This window comes from Nannospalax galili, unplaced genomic scaffold (assembly GCF_000622305.1).
Source record: "Nannospalax galili isolate Female #2095 unplaced genomic scaffold, S.galili_v1.0 scaffold429, whole genome shotgun sequence".
Taxonomy (NCBI): Eukaryota; Metazoa; Chordata; class Mammalia; order Rodentia; family Spalacidae; genus Nannospalax; species Nannospalax galili.
In genome coordinates, this window is record NW_008360330.1 from 3050554 (window position 1) to 3069307 (window position 18754).

At 42.4% G+C, this 18754-nt stretch overlaps 1 protein-coding gene across 1 annotated transcript in view; it reads left to right on the forward strand.

Annotated features, from left to right (window-relative positions):
- Window positions 1-18754, forward strand: part of Pappa2 (pappalysin 2) — a 315095-nt gene that overhangs the window by 218933 nt on the left and 77408 nt on the right. Inside the window, exons 14-16 of the mRNA XM_008826112.2 lie at window positions 2194-2365; window positions 5561-5738; window positions 6895-7108. Coding sequence (XP_008824334.1) covers window positions 2194-2365; window positions 5561-5738; window positions 6895-7108 — 564 coding nt within the window. The remainder of the gene's footprint in view (window positions 1-2193; window positions 2366-5560; window positions 5739-6894; window positions 7109-18754) is intronic.

An 18754-nucleotide genomic window follows, 5' to 3' on the forward strand; every position in this document is an offset into this window, starting at 1 on the left:
TTTGTACCAGATGTCCTTCAGTGCAGATTTGTCCACTGGAGTCTAGTCAGCCTGTCTAGAGACTATAAGTAAGGAGTACTCGCCCTCACCCAGTAGCAATCAGTCTACAATAGTTCTCAGTCTAGGGCAGGCTCACCACTCATTTCTCTTGCTCCACTCTGGGCCCTTGTCTGATTTTGAGTTGGCATGGGCCCTGTGCTCAATGCCACCATTGTTACAAGTTAGCATATGAAAGTTTCCAGTGGCCTGAAAGTCCTGTATTCATGAACCAGCCCTGCATCTTACAATCTTTCTGCAACCTCTAACAAGTATTGCCTGCATTATGTAAGTGCCCCCGTGTCATGCAATGCCCTCAGAGAACAGAAGAAACCATCAGATTCCCTGGAACTGGAGTTACGGATAGTTGTTAGCTGCCATGTGGGTGCTGGGATTTGAACTCAGGTCTTCTGCAAGAACAGCCAGTGTTCCTAATCACTGAGCCATCTCTCCAGCCCCAATTTCCTATATTCTTATACTGTCACTCAATCCTCTGATCAAGTCATTGACCACTAATACAATCCAAGGGCAAAGAGAGCACATTCATGATAATGAGTGAGAGCACCACTGTCAAGACACCAAGAGTAAAAAACATCCTGTCAGTCTCTACCACTAGACTGAGTTCCTTAAGGGCCTAATCCTTATGCTCAGACCAATGTCTTGCAAGGAGTCTGCCCTTTGTGTTTATTAGTGAATCAATGATTGGGCAAGATGGTTGAACCATTGTTGGATGATAATTTTCTTCTGTGCTTAATACATTTTCCATTTTAATAGTATTGGCATTGCTACCTGAAATAGGAACAAATTTAATTAAGCAAGATTTTATTGGTTCTAATACAGTAAGGAGTATGGTAAATTTGAAATTGGGTAAGAAGAAGTATTTTCCTTCAAGAAGTCATACTCTAGCTGTGGGTTTAAAGACACGCTCAGATAATCATTGTCTCCTTGGTATTAGTTAACTGATTTAAGAAAAAGAAAATATACATAGTAGAAGATCAAGTAAAAGAATCATTAGAAGGAAGTGACTTCACTAGGATGTTTGAAGGAAGAAGGTTACTGGGGGAGGCCTGCTTCTTGATGAAAGAAGGCCTTGTGGGACTCTCAGTAAACTGAAAAAAAAGTATAGAAGTGAGAGAACAAAAAAGAAGGGAGCCAACAGCAAACAGACGCTGAGGTAGGGTTGGACCTTGAGCAGCAGAGCAGTAGGGGGAGCTAACCTGGGAACAAGATCAGTTTGGGTCCCCATAGGTCTCCTTTTATAGAGGGGAAGAAACTGAAACACGGGGGTGTGACTAACTCATTCTATATCACAAAAGTATTAACTAGTGGAGCCAGGATTAACGACCAATAGCCTGGTGGTAATATTTGAATTAAACTGTGGTTCTGCTGTGACTGGAGAGCTATGCTGTTCTTGCTCCATTGCTTTGCATCAGTGCTACTATTACAATTCCGGCTGAGTCTCCTCGAACCTTAGGAAGGTTATATATCTCTCTGGCTGTTTATGGTTGATCCTGCTGATTCAAGAAGCATTTCTCTGCTGAGACGATGTCTCTGGAAGTGTGCAGCACAATGTTAAGGATGTGATGGGGATTCAACACATGCTGATGGGTTTCCTTAGTCTATGCTGTTATTCAGAGGCATGTACTGTTACGTACCAGTAATCAAAATATTTTCATATCAACCAGTAAATCATCATCATCTCAGATATTCAAGCCCATCAAACAGGCACCCTTGGACATCCTTGTGATCAGTTACCTAAAAGGCCAATGCCTAACAAAACCAGATTCACCAGGATCTATCCATTAACTTTCTCCTGGGTCTGTTCTGATTGTTGGAGACCTAAAAATTTCAAGTAACTTCCCCTGATCTATTTGCTTCTGAGAGTATCCAGAACTTTTGGGATCTGTCCTCTACCTCATCCTATTACAATTTGCTGTCAAGGAAGAGCCATACAACGTTGATCAATTGATACTTGTTAGCTGTCATTGTTTATCATGCCTCATAGTTCTAAGTGATACAGAAGAGAGCAATGTATTTCATGTAGGCTATAAAGAAAAACTATTCTTTTCAATTTAGGCGTATTTCTCAGAAGGAGCTTCAAAGTCATTACTGCTATCTAAGCCTGCCCTAAGATGTTTCTGTTTCTGTCATCCCCAGCTGTGTCCGTCAGTCATGTGGGGAACAGGGCAGCTGTGTGCCATTGCTGCTTGATCATGTGGACATGGCAAATTGTACCTCTAGTGGCCCAGGTCACATGAAGTGTGTTATCACCTGTCAAAGGGGGTTTGCCCTACAAACCAGCGGTGGGCAGTACCTCAGGCCCATACAGGTGAGTTGGACGCGCCAGCAGGAACAATTTCTAGAGGCACAAGGCTATTCATGCTTTCTCCCTGGATACACTAGGAAGGCAGATGTTTTTTTTAAGTCTGTGAGAAGAAAGACTGTGGGCTCTATGAAGGCAAGGCTGAACAAAAATGCATGGTGTCTCAGCATGTGCAACTCTGATTCCCTAAGGGTCTACATTTTCTCTCTAGGTTCGTAGTAGATATGACTTTTCTTCAGTTCTCCCCTGATTTGTCTTCTTTTCAGAAATTGCACTCAAAGCTTCTGCCTTTAAGATGAGAATGCCTCAAAGTGTGCTTGGTCATAGTTCACAGGCAAAATACGTTGCTGCCAGTTTTTGTGAGATTCATCATCAGCCTCTTGCTTCCCCAACTACCTTTCAAGAAGGACTGAGAAATACAACATAATGTTCCCCCAAAACATGAACTCTGCTACCGAGGCTGAGAGTCTATGATGGTATTGGATTTTCCCCATTTTCCATATTCCGTTCCAAATTTCAGCTGCATTGTTTCCTGGATTTCAGGGTGATCTGGAGGTACTAGAATATATTGGCTAAGTACATGGTTCAAGAGACATCTGAGTGAGATTTTCTCCCCACTGTGTATTAGGTGTGTAAGTTTTTGTAAAAAATAAACACAAAATAAGCTCTTTTGGTTTGCTTCACATTTGTAAATAATCCAAATACAAGTACTTGTTGAATTTTATGATAACTGATGAAAATTATCTCAATGCTTCTAGCAGAATGACAGACGTCAGGTGCCTGGTTGATATAGTCCTAACTGAGAGGATTTACCACACTCTACAGAAGAATTATAAAGACAAAATGAACCACTAGAAAACAGAATCACATTATGAGACAGTGGAAGGATACACTAGGTAAAACCCAGTGGTACTTGAGAAGAGAGCCAGAAAATGCTGACCATGGAAAAAGAACAGACACATGATGGTTAGTCAGATAGCAATGGTTTGAGAGACTGGAATTGTTTCAATTTTGTGCCAATTGGTTGCTTAACAGGTTGTGAACCTGTGGAAGAATTTTACTTGCTTAGAAATGGTCAGCATTTAAAGACACAATCTTGAATTTCAGAAACTTTTGTGAAATTACCAGGATAGGAACAGCTTTAATGAGCCTTGAGCACCAACTTCTTGGTCTACAAATACCTTCTCTCAAATAAGGCAAAAAAGACATTCACCCTAAAAATAAAGTAGAAATTATGAAACAAGATAGTAACTAAATATCTGTATGTGAAAAGAGGAGTGGAGGAAGAAAGGCAGTGTTTACAGAATGAACTAAAGTTGAGAGCAAATTTAAAACAAAAAATGGACAATACCTAAGAAAGCCATGAAAAAACCCAGGCGTTACACACAGAGTTTAGAGACCCTCTTTAAACAATCAGTGGCTTGCTGCAGTTTGAACCAGGCCTCCCAGTCATGCTAAGTGTGAGGAGCACAACCTGGTTAGAAGGAAGATAGGAGGTAACCCCTGCCAGACACATGCTGGAGTAAGCAACATTGCTCTGCCGCTGACCTGCCACTGTCACCCAACGCTGGCCTCATGCAGGAAATTGTACAACCCCAGCTCATGATCACAAGACAGTGGGAATATTTGCTTTCTGTTGACACGAGAACTGAAGCTAAATAGAAAAATGTGTCTGGCTTTGACTTAGATCCTTCTGGCAGGCAACAGAGACATACTGGGAAGCAGGGAGGAGCAGTGAGCCAAGAGGTGGTGTCAGGGGTGATAGGTGCCTTCAGCAGTCAGTGGACCTTCAGCTTTGGTGCCAGTGTGATCTCCTGATGAGATGACTGGAGTTTCACCACCGAAACTCTTCTCTCTGTCTTTGACCATTAGCCTCATGACCAGAGATTTATTTTTCTCAAAATAAACTGTGAGTTTCATAGTCCCTAAGTCCCTGCTCACTCCAAGTCCTACCTGGACATCCCTGAGCTGCTCAAAAGCCCCAACCATCTTTCAAGTCGAGTGCCCATTTACCTAGTTCCTGTTTGAGAGTGGTAGTCCCTCCTTTCAAGGCCAGATAAAATGTCCTGAGTTTCCAGGGTTATTATTTTCTCCTGGAGTTTAGTTTTTTGACTTCTCTTATTTCTTATTTGTGGTTTTTATACTGTATTCTCTCCAGTCCTTATAGATGGGGATAAGGGCTACTTTATATCAAATTAAAATCTATTGTTACCCTTTTCCATCTAACCCCCTTTGCTGCCTCACCTCTTCTCTTTTCCCTCCTTTAGATGCTTTCTTAGACACTTCTTAAACACGATTTTTTCCACTTACAGATTTTTAGTTCCTGGAGGGCATCTTGTTTAGTGCAGGACTTGGTCCTTCTAGGAACAGTACATAGGTCCTCATTTACTTAGTAGCAATGTGCTCTAGGGCCATCTACTGAAATGGCAGTTTCTAGGGCATGGCGGGACTCACTCCTGTTTAACCACAAGTCAGAAGGCACCTTGTGTGCATTAACTCTCAGCTATTCTAAATACTGTGAACCATTCTTGGTAAAGATAATTGTTTTCATGAGCATTATTAGTACACTCATTAATAAAACTGCCAGTTGGAAACAGGTGACATGGTTAAAGTTGGTAATTTGAGAGAAATTAATAAAAAGGCTGCTTACCAAAGCTGTGGGCAGGATGTAAGAAAGTGCAGGAGCTATGCAATAGCCCAGAGTAAAGGGCCTCTGCTGTCATCTTTAGGCCTGAAAGGTCAGCTGTGGGGAGCAGCAGAGCCCATCAGAAGGCTGAGCAGAGTGGGGCAGGGAGGCTAGTCACAGGATGAGTCAACCCACAGCCAGTGTTCAGGGGGGAGCAGGTAGAATAAGTGCCCAAGCCTCCCTTTTCTCTCTTCCTCGTCATCTGCTACCAGGTTCCAGGGCAGGAACTCAAGTACAGGTAAGAGGCATGAAACCCAGAGCCCAGAGCAAATTGGACAGGGACTGAAAATGGAAGGACAGGATAACCAAGAGACATGGCCTGGAAGAATAGTGACTCCCTAGCACAAGCAGGTTCCCTCCATCTACATCACCCCTGAGACCATGTACTAAAACAGTGAGGCATAAGGAAGGACAAAGACCAAAGGACAAATGAGCACTGGACCCTTCCAAATCCTGGAAGCTGTTCTGATAGCCATTTCATGTGACCTTGACAGAAGTAAATTCTCTGTTTCTAGAAGAAGATTCTCCTCACTTGTTCTGCTGGGCACTGGGACAAAGATGTGAGCTGTGTGCGCCTTGACTGTGGTGTCCCTGATCTGTCCTTGGTGAACTATGCCAATTTCTCTTGTTTGGAGGGCACTGACTTCCTGAAACGTTGTTCTATCACCTGTGTCCCACCAGCCAAGCTCCAAGGTATTGTCTTCTTTGTCAGGGAATTGCATGCACACTCTCCGCAGTCCCTCACTCTTTGGGGGAGGTACTTTTGGGTTCATTTTTTTTACCCATATATGCTTCCCACTTGCTCTCCTATGATGCCCTCATTTGATAACATAAAATCCCAACAAAGTCACCATTCTTTGTCCTGGACCATCAGGAGCGATATCCTGGCTTATAGAGTTGTTAACAGATGTAACTTTATTTTCTGTTTTTATTTGCATTATCAGAATCAAACCAAACAGCATAGTTGTCCTGATAATATTAACAACCAAGGTATATACTATTAAATGTTAATATCTGCAACCATTCTAAATAAGGCGTGTTTTATTCTATTTTGTTGAGGAGGAGAACATACTCGTATAGTGTGTTCTTGGTTGTGGAGTTAATTGAGATGAAGAGGGACTGGTCTAACTGGTCCACACCTTTCTCTTTATCTCCCCGCAATTCTCAGTCTTTGGTGTGTCTAATAATGACTCATTACACATGAAGATACCTCAGTTTTACTCTGAGAGATTCTCATTTAGTATGTCTAACATGCTGGTGATGCTATGTCACTCAGTAGCCCTGGGTTACACTGGGAAAAACTGAGTTACAGTGAAGAGCATGGTGTAATATTTATGCTCAGAACTCTACTAAAGAGTTCCGAACTACCTGGTTCAAATACAAACTTTATAAGCTTGGGCAAGTTACCAAACCCCCATTTCCTTATGTGCCCAATCGATAATAATATCTATTTGATAGAGTTGTTTGTTATTTGAAGTTTATATAAGCTAACACATGCTTGGAATACTGCCTGGTGGTGATCAGTATTCAAGTGTCATCTGGCACTATTTTAATGCGGCCATATTTCTATAACTGTTTTTTTCTATTACTTGTAGGAAGGGAGGAAGGTAATGATTTGATTGATAGCCCCTCTTTCATTGAGGCTAATAAATATTTGTGACTTCTACTGTATATAGAACATTGGGTGCTGTGTTAAGAACATACTTTTCATGGGAGATTTTAGAGACACTGCTCAAAAAGAACAGCGGGCCTTACAGGATGCCGATATATATCTATGGGTTTTTATTCTTCTTGCTGTGCTCCATGTTCTCTGTTCTGAGTACCCTGTGCTTCTCTTTTCTGGAGTCAGGACTGAGCCCATGGCTGACCTGTCTGGAAGATGGGCTCTGGTCTCTTCCTGAAGTCTACTGCAAGTTGGAATGTGATGCCCCTCCCGTTATTCCAAATGCCAACCTGCTCCTGCCAAATTGCCTCGAGGGCAACCACGACGTGGGCACCATCTGCAGATATGAATGCAAACCAGGTTACTACGTGATGGAAAGTGCAGGGAGTCAAGCCAGGAAGTAAGTGTCGTGTTCTTGGTCCCACACTCTCCTTGCTGTGTACCTTTCTCCTATTCCCTCATTAGCAAACCACTTATTTAGAAGTTATTTTAAGGCCTCTGGAATACCCACTGTTTGCTGTGTTTGCTTTTCTGTATAATTTCTCTATCCATGCACAAACATATTCTCTAACCATGACAGTATGTTTCCTTTAAAGATATTTTCTCCCATGAAAGATTCCATTCTCTAACATACAGGTCCTTGGGGGGGGGTAGGGGTGTGGTTGACCTAATTATCATTTTCTTTAGTTAAAATAATAAGCGTCCTGAGTGTTATATAGGACACCTGAGTCCAACTCAGTGCCTGACCTCATCAGTACATCAGTACAGCTCACTGAAGCCCAGGGAGACTTGCCTGGCTGGGACCCAGGAGGCTTACTAGATGTGAGATATGGGGAGAGTTGCCTCAGTTTTCTCAACTAGAAAATGGAATGATAATAACATCTACCTGAAATAGTTGATAAATTAATATGTATGAGACAAAACTCAGTAAGCTAATATTTTAAACAAAATGCAACATCTTTAGCTATCAATTTTGCTATTTTAGTATTTTTGCTTTCTCCTCCATGAACTTTATGCCTTCTTTCTGAAGGCATGGGGGTCAGGGAGGAACAAACACTGGGTGGGACACCAAGCATGGAGACAGGATCACTATGGGGGTGGGTGGACCAAACATTTCAGTATGGGGAAGCTAAGAGTGGAAAGATAACCCCTACCTCTCTAGGCTCATGGCCAAGCTTTACGTTGGTAAAATGAGGCCTCCACAAGGGACTCTGGATTTTCTGCCTCCCTCCCACATTCCTGCCCCTGGGTAGGGGCACTTAGAGCCATTTGTGGACACAGCTTTTCTGGCTGAGAGACTGGAGGCTTGCATCACAATGTCAACATCAGTTTGGGCTTAAACATTTACATTCGCAAGCACTGTGCTAAGGAGAGATTAAATTATTTACCAGTGCTGTGTAAACTGATTAAATCTTAGTTTACACCTGTTTATATAGCAGGTGACAGATTGGTAATCAGTAGTTTGCAAGTTGGGAGTAAATCACTGTTGCTTGCCACTTGTGTTTACCCAATGAACTATGTCAGCCTTGTTCTACTTGTGTGGAAATAGCCCAGAGTCAGACAAATGGGGCCCTCAAATTCTTCTTAGGATATGCACAGAGAAGAGGAGAAGCAGAGAAAAGCAGGCAGGAAAGTCAATCCAGAGAAAAGAGGCACAGGCTGATTTTATGCAGTTGTACAATGTGTGTGTGTGTGTGTGTGTGTGTGTGTGTGTGTGTATACAACTGCTTGATGGTTCAGGTTTGCAACTTATTTGCATGATAGTGCACAATCTAGTTAACATCCATGTGTATTAATTTTTGCATCCATAACAGGAAGGGAAATATTCATTTCTAATATGGCATTGTTCAGGGTATGAAAGTTGGACAAGGTAGTGAAAGGGTTTTATAAATTATGAAGTCCAATATAAATGTTATGCTAGGTGCTGGTTCTCATTTATTTACTTTGGGCTTTTGAGACAGGGTTCATTTTGTAGCACAGTCTACTATCAAAGTCACAGCAATCCTCCTGCCTTAGTCTCCTGGGGTATGAACCACCATGCTCAGCCCTCCCTTCCCCTCCCTTTGGCCCTTGTCTTTTTGAGACAGGATATCCCTGTAGTCTCAACTGGCCCGGACTCGCTACATAGACCAGGTTAGCCTCAGTCTCACAGGGATATGCCTGCCTCTGCTTCTGGAGTGCTGGTATTAAAAGCATGCACCACCATACCAGGTCTTGTTCATTTCTTTCTTTTTCTGAATATTTTATTTATCATTTTTATTTTATGTGTATGAGTGTATTGCCTGCATGTATGTGAATACACCCATGTCCTGCAATGTCACGGAGGTCAGAAAAGGGCTTTGGATTCCCCTGGAACCGGAGTTAAGGACAGTTCGTAGCCGCCATGTGGGTGCTGGGAATTGAACCCGGGTCCTCTGCAAGAGCAGTCAGTACCCTTAACCTCTGAGCCATCTCTCCAGCCCCCTTGTTCATTTCTTTTAAAGGAAGGAAGCAACTACAAAAATGTCAGCTGAGGGCTGGAGAGATGGCTCAGCAGTTAAGAGCACTTACTGCTCTTCCAGAGAACCTGGGTTTGATTCATAGCACCTATACTGGGCAGCTCATAATCACCTGTTACTCCAGCTCCAGGGCCATGTGAGGCATCTGGTCTTCAAGGGTACCTGAACTCATGTGCACATAACCACACACATATACATAATTTTAAAATAAATAAAAAGCATTTAAAAATGTCAGCTGAATGTATTCCCTTCTTGATTTTCCCCAAATCTGTTGTTACAGGAAAACAAAGGATAAGTACTGACTTTGGCTTCCAAGCTCCTGGTTGTAATTTTCTACCATTCTTCCTGGAGAGTCAAGGAAGGCACGTTCCTTTGAGCGTGCTCTGTGCCACAGTCTTGGTCAGGTATAAAAACAGACTCAGGCACCAGACCTAGGCAGTCACACCTCAAAGTCAGAGTCAGAGACAAGTATTGTGGCACATTCCTGTAATCCAACCTTTAGGAGGTAGAGACAGGAGGATCAGGAGTTCAAAATCACTCTCAGCTATATAGCAGATTCAAAGGCAGCCTGAGTGACTTGAGATCTTTTCTCCAGACAGCAAAGCAAAACAAAAAGGCAAAACAGACAGATCACCACCTCAACAAATAAAACACCTTTAAAAACCAAACAGACTCCTTGTTAGGCCACAAAGGGCCACACCCTGCTTTTCAAAACTTGTCCTTCTCAGTTCTGTGCCATGTCCTTCCTGCCCCACGTTTCCCCTCTGTCTCTTCTCATTCTCCTTTCCTAGTTTGCTTCCCTTTTCCTATTTCTCCAGCAGCCATTGTTTTCTCTGAGTTTTCTTTTTGGTCTTCTTTACTTTTTAAAGATTTACTTATTTTTATGTGTATATGTGTGAGCTTTGTGAGTTTATGAGCACCACATCCTTGCAGTTACCCAAAGATGTCAGAAGATGGCATTAGATCCCCTGGACTTGGAGTTACGGGTGATTGGGAGTCCTCTAACGTGGATGCTGGGAACTGAACTGGTCCTCTGCAAGAGCAGAAAGTGTTCTTACCACTGAGCTACCTCTCCAGCCCTCTCCTTTCTCCTTCTTCTCCTTCTCCTTCTTCTCCTTCTTCTCCTTCTTCTCCTTCTTCTCCTTCTTCTCCTTCTTCTCCTTCTTCTCCTTCTTCTCCTTCTTCTCCTTCTTCTCCTTCTTCTCCTTCTTCTCCTTCTTCTCCTTCTTCTCCTTCTTCTCCTTCTTCTCCTTCTTCTCCTTCTTCTCCTTTGTAAAGCCACATTTTTTTTTAATTTTAAGGGATGGTTTTAATGTAGTTACAAAGCAAATTTGAAACATAATATAGAATTCAGGATACAAACAGTTCAATCATAGGATAAAGCAATTTATAAGGAAGTAAATAAGTTGCTTTGGGAAGACTGAATTTACACAGCATTTCATACAGAACATCTCAAATAATCTTGATCATCTTTATACCCCTCGTCCCCTCTGGCACCCTCCCATAGTTCCCCCACAACTGGAGCCTATATACTCTGTCATCTCTGTTAAACCCCACTGTGTATTCAGTGTCCCCAGCCCTTCCCCAATGCAAGTCTGTCCACTGAGTCTAGTCAGCCTATCTAGAGTCCCTTGTTTTAGGAAGATCAGCTCTTCTTTATCCAGTTGCAATTAGTTGCCAACATTCCTTCAGATAAGATTGGGGTCTGCTGTTCATTTTCCCAGTTCTATGCTAGGTTCTTGTCTGCCTGACTTTTCATGGGACTTGTGTGTGCTGACACCATTGCCATAGAATTATATGAGCAAGTTCCCAGGAGCTTGTAGGACTGTTTCCATATGGTCATGCACCTCCTTCCTGCTTCTTACAGTCTTTCTGCCCCCTCTTCTGCGATGGTCCCTGAGCCTTGAGTGGGAGAAGTTTAATAAAGGGTTGTTGCCCAAGGACCATTATTCATTAGACTCTTGATCTCTACATTTTGGCCATTTGTGACCTTTTGTGTTCTGGGCCCTCTGCTGCATGAGGGAGCTTCATTACTGAGAACTGAGAGATTCATTAGTGTCCTCTTTATCCCTGTTCTATGTTCCACGAGCCTTAGCTGTAGAGGTTGCTTTGTAGATGTGCATCTCTCTGCTCTGTGAAGCTGGTGAGACCTGGAGCCTGCACAGCAGCCAGCACTGTGATGTCTTTTGCCCACTGGCCAATCAGCCAGCACCTCTTACTGATCATTTTCTTATTCATGCTCACACGTGCCCATTGCTCTGCACATTTGCTGTGACTTACCTATAATAGGACACTGTCATTTTTCTGCCTTCCCTCTTTTCCTCTTCAATATATTCATGACTTTGCCAAATTAAAAAGATATCAAATCCAATTACAATCACCCCCACCCCATCAAGTACTTTATTGCCAACTTTTCTGCCATTTCATTTAGGAAGAAAGAAATAGCTTCAAGTTAAAATCACTAGTGGGTCTTGCATGGCCTACGCAAGTGCATGTTTACTTCTGCAGCCTCATCTCACTCTCTTCCTGCGAGATTACCTCCTTCCAGTTGCTGCCTATAACACCTTTGTCTAGACCCTCATGCTGCTGAACTTCTTCCATGCATGATTGCAGCCATGGCTAGCATGTTTCTGAGCCTTCACATACACTGTTGCTTCTGCCCAGATCTCTTCCGACCTATAAAATTTGCTTGGCCAACTCATACCTCCTGTGTTTAGCACAGGTGTGATTTTTGTCCAGGAAGTCCACTAGATGCTGACAGATCATAGGAACAGCTCTTCCTATGGACTTGCATTACATATAGAACTTTCCTGATATCACTATTCCACCGATGGTAATGACCTTATTGTTTGTCTCCATTCTCCAACAAGCTATGACCATTTTGTCTCCTACTATGTGCCAATCGCTAGTATTCATCAAAAGGTAACCAGTGATTCCAAATGAATGAGAGCATTGCATTTATAGGAAAATGCAGCAATATTTCGATATCAACAATGATGTAAAAATAGGACAAAGAAAAGAGGTTTTCCTTATGGACTGGTAGAGGTCTTTATTTCAAATGCTTTAGATAAGAACACTTTAAAAATGTGGGGTTTCCACTTCCAGCAATTATCTTGACATTGTAAAAGGAACAGCTAATTCCCTAATGACAGTTTTAATTTTATTTTCTTCAGTAGATGTGTGTACTTCATCAGCACAACTTTGTACCAGTTCATAGTAAGAGAAAAAGAATTAGTGGTCTCCGAGATCACTAGAGCTGGACTTCAACACTTGGTGGCCACTTAGAATCACTTACGGAAATGTTAGAATTTCTACTATCCAGGTCACACTTCAACTAAACACACACACAGTCCCAGACTGTGTGCAAGATCCACTTGCAAGCTTTGTAAAACACTCTACTGAAAATTTGAATTTTGGTCATTTCTGGAGCTAGCTTTCTGTGATATGATACTTTCTCAGCAGCTATAATAGGCTGCAGTTCCCAGTTAGACCTGAATCACCTGGGTAAACTGTTGCTGTTCTCCAGTATGCGGTTTAGCCAAGGATTGATGGCCAGCTGTGTTACATGATTTTTGAACTACATTATTTACAATGAATTTATTGAAACTTACCTCCACTGTAAGCCAAGGCATTTCTGTACACTAGAATCTCTAGGAGTGAGGTCCAGACACCAGAATTTTACAATGTTCCCTGAGTTGCTTCAATGTGTAACTCGGTATAAATATACTGGCATAAGGCAAGCTTTGCCCTATTTAGAACAATAACCATCAGGAGAATTTGACAATAAATAAATAAATAAATAAATAAATAAATAAATAAAGCAAGCAAGCATATTTCTTTTAAAAAATTACTCTACCAATCCTTTTGCATGGCAATTTTTTTAAAATTTGTTGTTGTCTTTTTAAGACAGGGTCTCCCTGTATCCTCAGCTGGCCTGGAAATCACTATGTAGACCAGGCTGGGTTCCATCTCATAGAAATTATTTATTTATTAACCACATACTTAGAAGAAGCATTTCATTACAACAGCATTGACATATTCAATAACAATTTCCTGAGCTAAGATGCATCTCTTTCAAAATTGGCTGTAAATTTTTAGGTTTACAGTTGAATTATTACAGTTTTACAATATTGTACTCAGTATAAAACCTATAAGACATAAAATTAAACACGATTTTAACCTTTAAAAAAGATCTCCATTTCATTATTAAAATACAGTTTCATACAGAAGAAATTCATTTTTAAAGCAATTGACATTAAGATGTTTGCACATGCATTTCTAATCTCTATATATCTAATTATTACTAGTCAGTCGGTTACTTTCTGAGCTTCTTAGCATCTGAGTATGGATATAAAGTCGTCAGGTAGATTTCAATGGTAATGTTTTTCACCTCTACTAATTAACATGAAGTAAATTTTTATGCTTTTAAGACAAATATAACTCACTTTTTAAAAACTTGTTGATTTTCTTGTATGTATTTCATACAGAACATCCCAAACAATCTTATTCATTCATATACCCACATCCCAAATGGCACCCTCCCATAGGGTAAGACATAAAATTGAATGAGTTTTTAACCTTTAAAAAAGATCTCCATTTCATTTTAGAATATATTGTTCCTTGCAGAAAGACTCATTGTTTTTGATACTAACACTGAGATGTTGGCAAATGCATCTCTAATCTGTATGTATCTGATTATTAACTAGTCATAATCAGATGCACTTGGATCCTTGGCACCGGTGTATGCCTATAAAGTCATTGGGTAGATTTCAACGATAATGTTTATCACCTCTACTAATTAGCATGACATAAATTTCCATGCTTCCTCCTGAAATATAATACATTTTAAAATTTTTGTTGTTTTTTTCCTGTGTGTGTGTGTGTGTGTGTGTGTGTGTGTGTGTGTGTATCACACAGAACATCTCAAACCATCTTATTCGACTATACACCTACTTCCCAGGCACCAGAAGTGCCAAACCACCAGCCTTTGTCTCAAAATGTCTACACTTCACCATTTCAGGCAGCAGTACAGCTCAGTAGGGAGGGTCACTGCGATGAGATGTCACTGTGCAGTTGCTGTTCACCCTTGTGTGTGTATTTTGGTTGCTGTCTGGATTTTCTTTATGCTTCTGATATCTGCTACTTGCATTACGCCATGTCTGTGTGGCTTTTTATTTAGTGGTCTTGGGATTCACTGTGCCTCTCTCTCCAGTTCTGGGCAACTTGTAGTCACTGTCCAGATGTTTCTGCCTCCCTTGTCTCGCTCTGGAAGGATGGTAGTGACTTGTCTGCCTTCCAGTCCATCTCTCACGTCTTTGCACCTTCAGGTCGTCACCAGTTCTCTCACTGGCTGTGTCTGCTGTGTGAGTCACCTGCTGGGTTCAATGATGGAGCTGCCTCTTCTCCCACTATAGGCTGAACTCTGCCCCACTTCCAAGATTTGCGTGTCCTGGGAGAAGCCCCTGGCTCCTTTCTTTTACCAGTTCTGCCTATGTGAAGATAAGTCAAAGGTCCTGCTCGACCATGGTGGGCTTCTCTTGGAAACATGGAGGAAATGATTCCTCTGTGTTGACCCTCCTCTTTGTACACTGGACACTGGTTCAAGTCCATCTTGTGGGGTCTCCTCAGCCTCCTTGATCAAGAGGACAGGTGACCCACCACTATTACAGGACATTTTGAAAGATTCTCATAGTCCCCTAGAACTAGTTGACCTAGGAGGGCAAGGATCAAAAACTGTTCTTTATGTCCCTCTGACCAAATTATTATAGGCCTCAAAGTATGTCTGTTAAACACCCAAGAAGGTTAGTTCTACCAGTCTGGTACTTTTAATTACTGTGTGTCATTGTGTTGGATAGCTTTAGTGTCAACTTGACACACCTGGGTTGAAGGAGCCTCAATTGGGGAACTGCCTCTATTGGACTGGCCTGTGGCTATGTCTGAGGGGCATCTTCTTGATGAGTGATGTAGGAGGGCCCAGCCCACTGTGGATGGTGCCACCCCTGGGTATGGGTGGGTCTCGCACACGCGTTGCTGCTCGGGTCGCTGGCTCTCCGCGGCTACTGGATGCTGGCGACTCAGCGGTCGCTGCGCTTCCAGGCGAGTTCCATTCCAAGCTACGCGGCACTCCCTCTAGGTATGTGATCCGCGGGCCGCCGGGTCACGAGGGGAGGTGAAAGAACGGCGAAAGCAGGATCTCCGCGAGTGAATGTTTATGAAGGGACAGCTCCCTCTGGGGAGATTGAATAAGAGACTGGTACAGCTCAGCTTCTGATACAGCTCCTTTATTCAGTGATTCAGCTTAGCTCCAGACCTTAGTGATTCAGCTCCGATTTATTAAGGGGAAACCAGGATATTTATAGTGTGGAGGCAGTAGCAAAAGCCTTAGTTGATAGGTGCTTTGTAGGATGCCCCATTTACATGTAGTGGTGGGCTTCTGCCAGGCTGTCAGACATTGCCTGATTATCACACAGGAAAACCTGGCAGTTTCATGCCGGAGGATGTGTATCTGTGACGGGCACTTCAAAAGGTGAGTCAGGAAGAGAGTAGGAAGGCGCCCAGCTGAGAAAGGGAGTCCCTGCATTCGCGCCGAGCAGGCCTGCGGCTATCCGGACATGTAGAGACTGCTACCTTAGACAGCAGGGGTCCCCAACAACTGTGAGCCAGAATAAAGCCTTCCTTCTTTAACTTGCCTCTTGTCAGGCATTTGGCCATAGAAACAAGAGAAGTAGTTTATAGAGGCCCCTTCTAGGCATTTATGAGGAGTGTGACCCTCCACCTCCCTCACATGGAACCGTAAGGTCCAAGCCCACAGAGCAGAGATTACAAACTCCTGTGTAAATCTATTGCAAAGGCAGCATGCATCCACAAAAGTACTCAGGTTCATAGGGCTCCCTTCTGCACTGGGGAGATATCACATGTCAGAAGAACAAACATGAGGAAATCATATGAAATAGTGAGACCCAAAGCCCAAGGATGTGCTATGCCCAATATAGCAAACCAGCTTGTCCCTGTCAACTCTCCAAGGGTGTCCGAGGCTGGAGGTGTCAGAAAACAGTGGAGCCCATCAGCCCCTTAGAAATTAGAAATGCCCTTCCCACCAGTGGTGAGGCTGTCAGTCGCGGATGCCATTGCTTGGTCCAACTTATCTCAGAAATTTCCCGCCAGGTGCTGGGCTTGTAGCAGTTGTCGCCATAGCAACGCCTCCGGTACCCAGGGAAGGTGCAAGAGAGTAGGAAGGTACCCAGCTGAGAAAGGGAGTCCCTGCATTCGTGCCGAGCCGGCCTGCGGCTATCCGGACATGTAGAGACTGCTAAATTAGACAGCAGGGGTCCCCAACACCTGGGCAGGTGGGCTTATGTAGCATAAGAAAGCAGGGTGAGCAGGGGCCAGAGGAGCAAGCCAGTAAGCACCATTCCTCCATGGCCTGTACTCCAGCTCCTGCCTCCAGGTTCCTGCCCTGAGTTCCTACCTTGGACTCCCTGATGAACTGCGACCTGGGAGATGTAAGCTAAATAAACCCTTTCCTCCCCAAGTTGGTAGTGGTCAGAGTGTTTTGTCACAGCAAGAAGAACAGACTAAGACAGTCATGTAGATAAATCTGGGGCAAAGACCAATTGTTCTCAGATAAACCTTACCTAGACATATATTTCTTGATCTGCTTTGTATAATTTGTCAATAGGTTGTAGGAGAAATATGGTTCCCTGTGGCTTTCAAAACTAGCTAGGCATTATTTATCTCTCGCATTGTCTCACCCCTCCATCATGGTTTCCCCACATAAAGTGACCCCATTTCTCCCCTTTCTCCCTTAATAATACCTTTCTCCTATGGTCCTACCTCTCTTGAGCTCCTTATTTCCCTTATCCCCTAGGATCCTTGGATACCCTTCCCTCCCCCCTCCCTTAAATTAACCCAATTTTTATCCGTATCTCCCTTATTAAGGTCTGTTTCCTACTGTTCTTCTCTTTCAAGTTATTTCTTTTCCTTTACCTCCCTGTTTCCTTTCCATTATCCTGATTCCTGTACCCTGATACTCAATTATCAGGGTTTGGTTCTAGGATACACATGAGGGAGAACATATGTCGATTGTTTTTGCTGAGTCTGTATTACTTCACTTAGTATAACAGTTTCTAGTTCCATCCATTTACATGCAAATTTCATGATTTCATCTTTCTTTACTGCTGAGTAAAACTACATTGTATAAATGAACCACATTTTCATTATCCACTCATCAATTGAGGGGCACTTAGGTTGCTTCCATCTCTTAGCTATTGTGAAAAGAGCAGCAACAAACATGGATGTACAAGTGTCTCTGCAATAGCATGAGTTCTTTGCGTATATGCCAAGGAGTGGTATAACTGGGTCAAACGGTAGGTTCATTTGTAGTTTTTTGAGTTCTCTACACTGCTTTCCATAGGGGCTGAACCAGTTTGCATCCTCACCAGCAGTGGATGAGTGTTCCCTTTTCCCCATATCCCCTCCAACATTTGGTATCATTTGTTCTCTTGATCTTAGCCAGTCTGACTGGGGTAAGATGAAATCTTAAAGTGGTTTTAATTTGCATTTCCCTAATTATTGGTGATGTTGAACATCTTTTAAGATGTTTCATAGGCGTCTTTATTTCTTCTTTTGAGAACTCTCCGTTCAGCTCCTTAGCCTATCTTTTAATTGGGTTGCTTGTTGTCTTGATTCTCTGTTTTTTGAGTCCATTGTATATTCTGGATATTAAACCTCTGTTGGATGTGTCACTGGTGAAGATTTTCTCCAATTCTGTGGGTTTTCTGTTCACTTCCCTGGTTGCCTCCTTTGATGTGCAGAAGCTTTTCAGTTTAACGGGGTTCCATTTGTTAATTTTTGCCCTTGTTTCCTGTGCAATGATTTCCAGTTTAGAAAATCCTTTCCTACACCTATATCTTTTAGGATTTTCCCAATGTTTTCTTCTAACAGTTTTAGAGTTTCAGGCTTTACATTGAGGTCTTTGATCCATTTGGTTTTGACTTTTGTGCAGGGTGAAAGATAGGGGTTTAGTTTCATTCTTCTACAGGTGGAGATCCAGTTTTGCCAGCACCATTTTCTGAACATGCTGTCTTTCCTCCAGTGAATATTTTTGGCCCCTTTGTCAAATATCAGGTGGCTGAAATTGCATTTACTCATATTTTTTTCTTCAATTTTGTTCCGTTGATCTATGGATCTATTTTTGTGCCAGTACCATGTTGTTTTTATGACTATAGGTCTGTAATACAGCTTAAAATCTGGTATAGTCATCCTGCTGGCATTGCTCTAGTGCTTAGGGTTGTTTTGGCTATCCGAGGTCTTTTGTGCTTCCATATGAATCTTAGGGTGTTTTTTTCCAATTCTGTAAAAAATGTCATGGGGATTTTGATTGGCATTGTGTTGAATATATAGATGGCTTTTGGTAGGATGGTCATTTTCACAATTTTCCAATCCATGAGCATGGGAGGCCCATCCATCTTCTGATGTCTTCCTCAATCTCTTTCTGTAAATATTTAAAATTTTCATTGTAGAGCTCTTTAATGTCTTTGGTCAGGTTT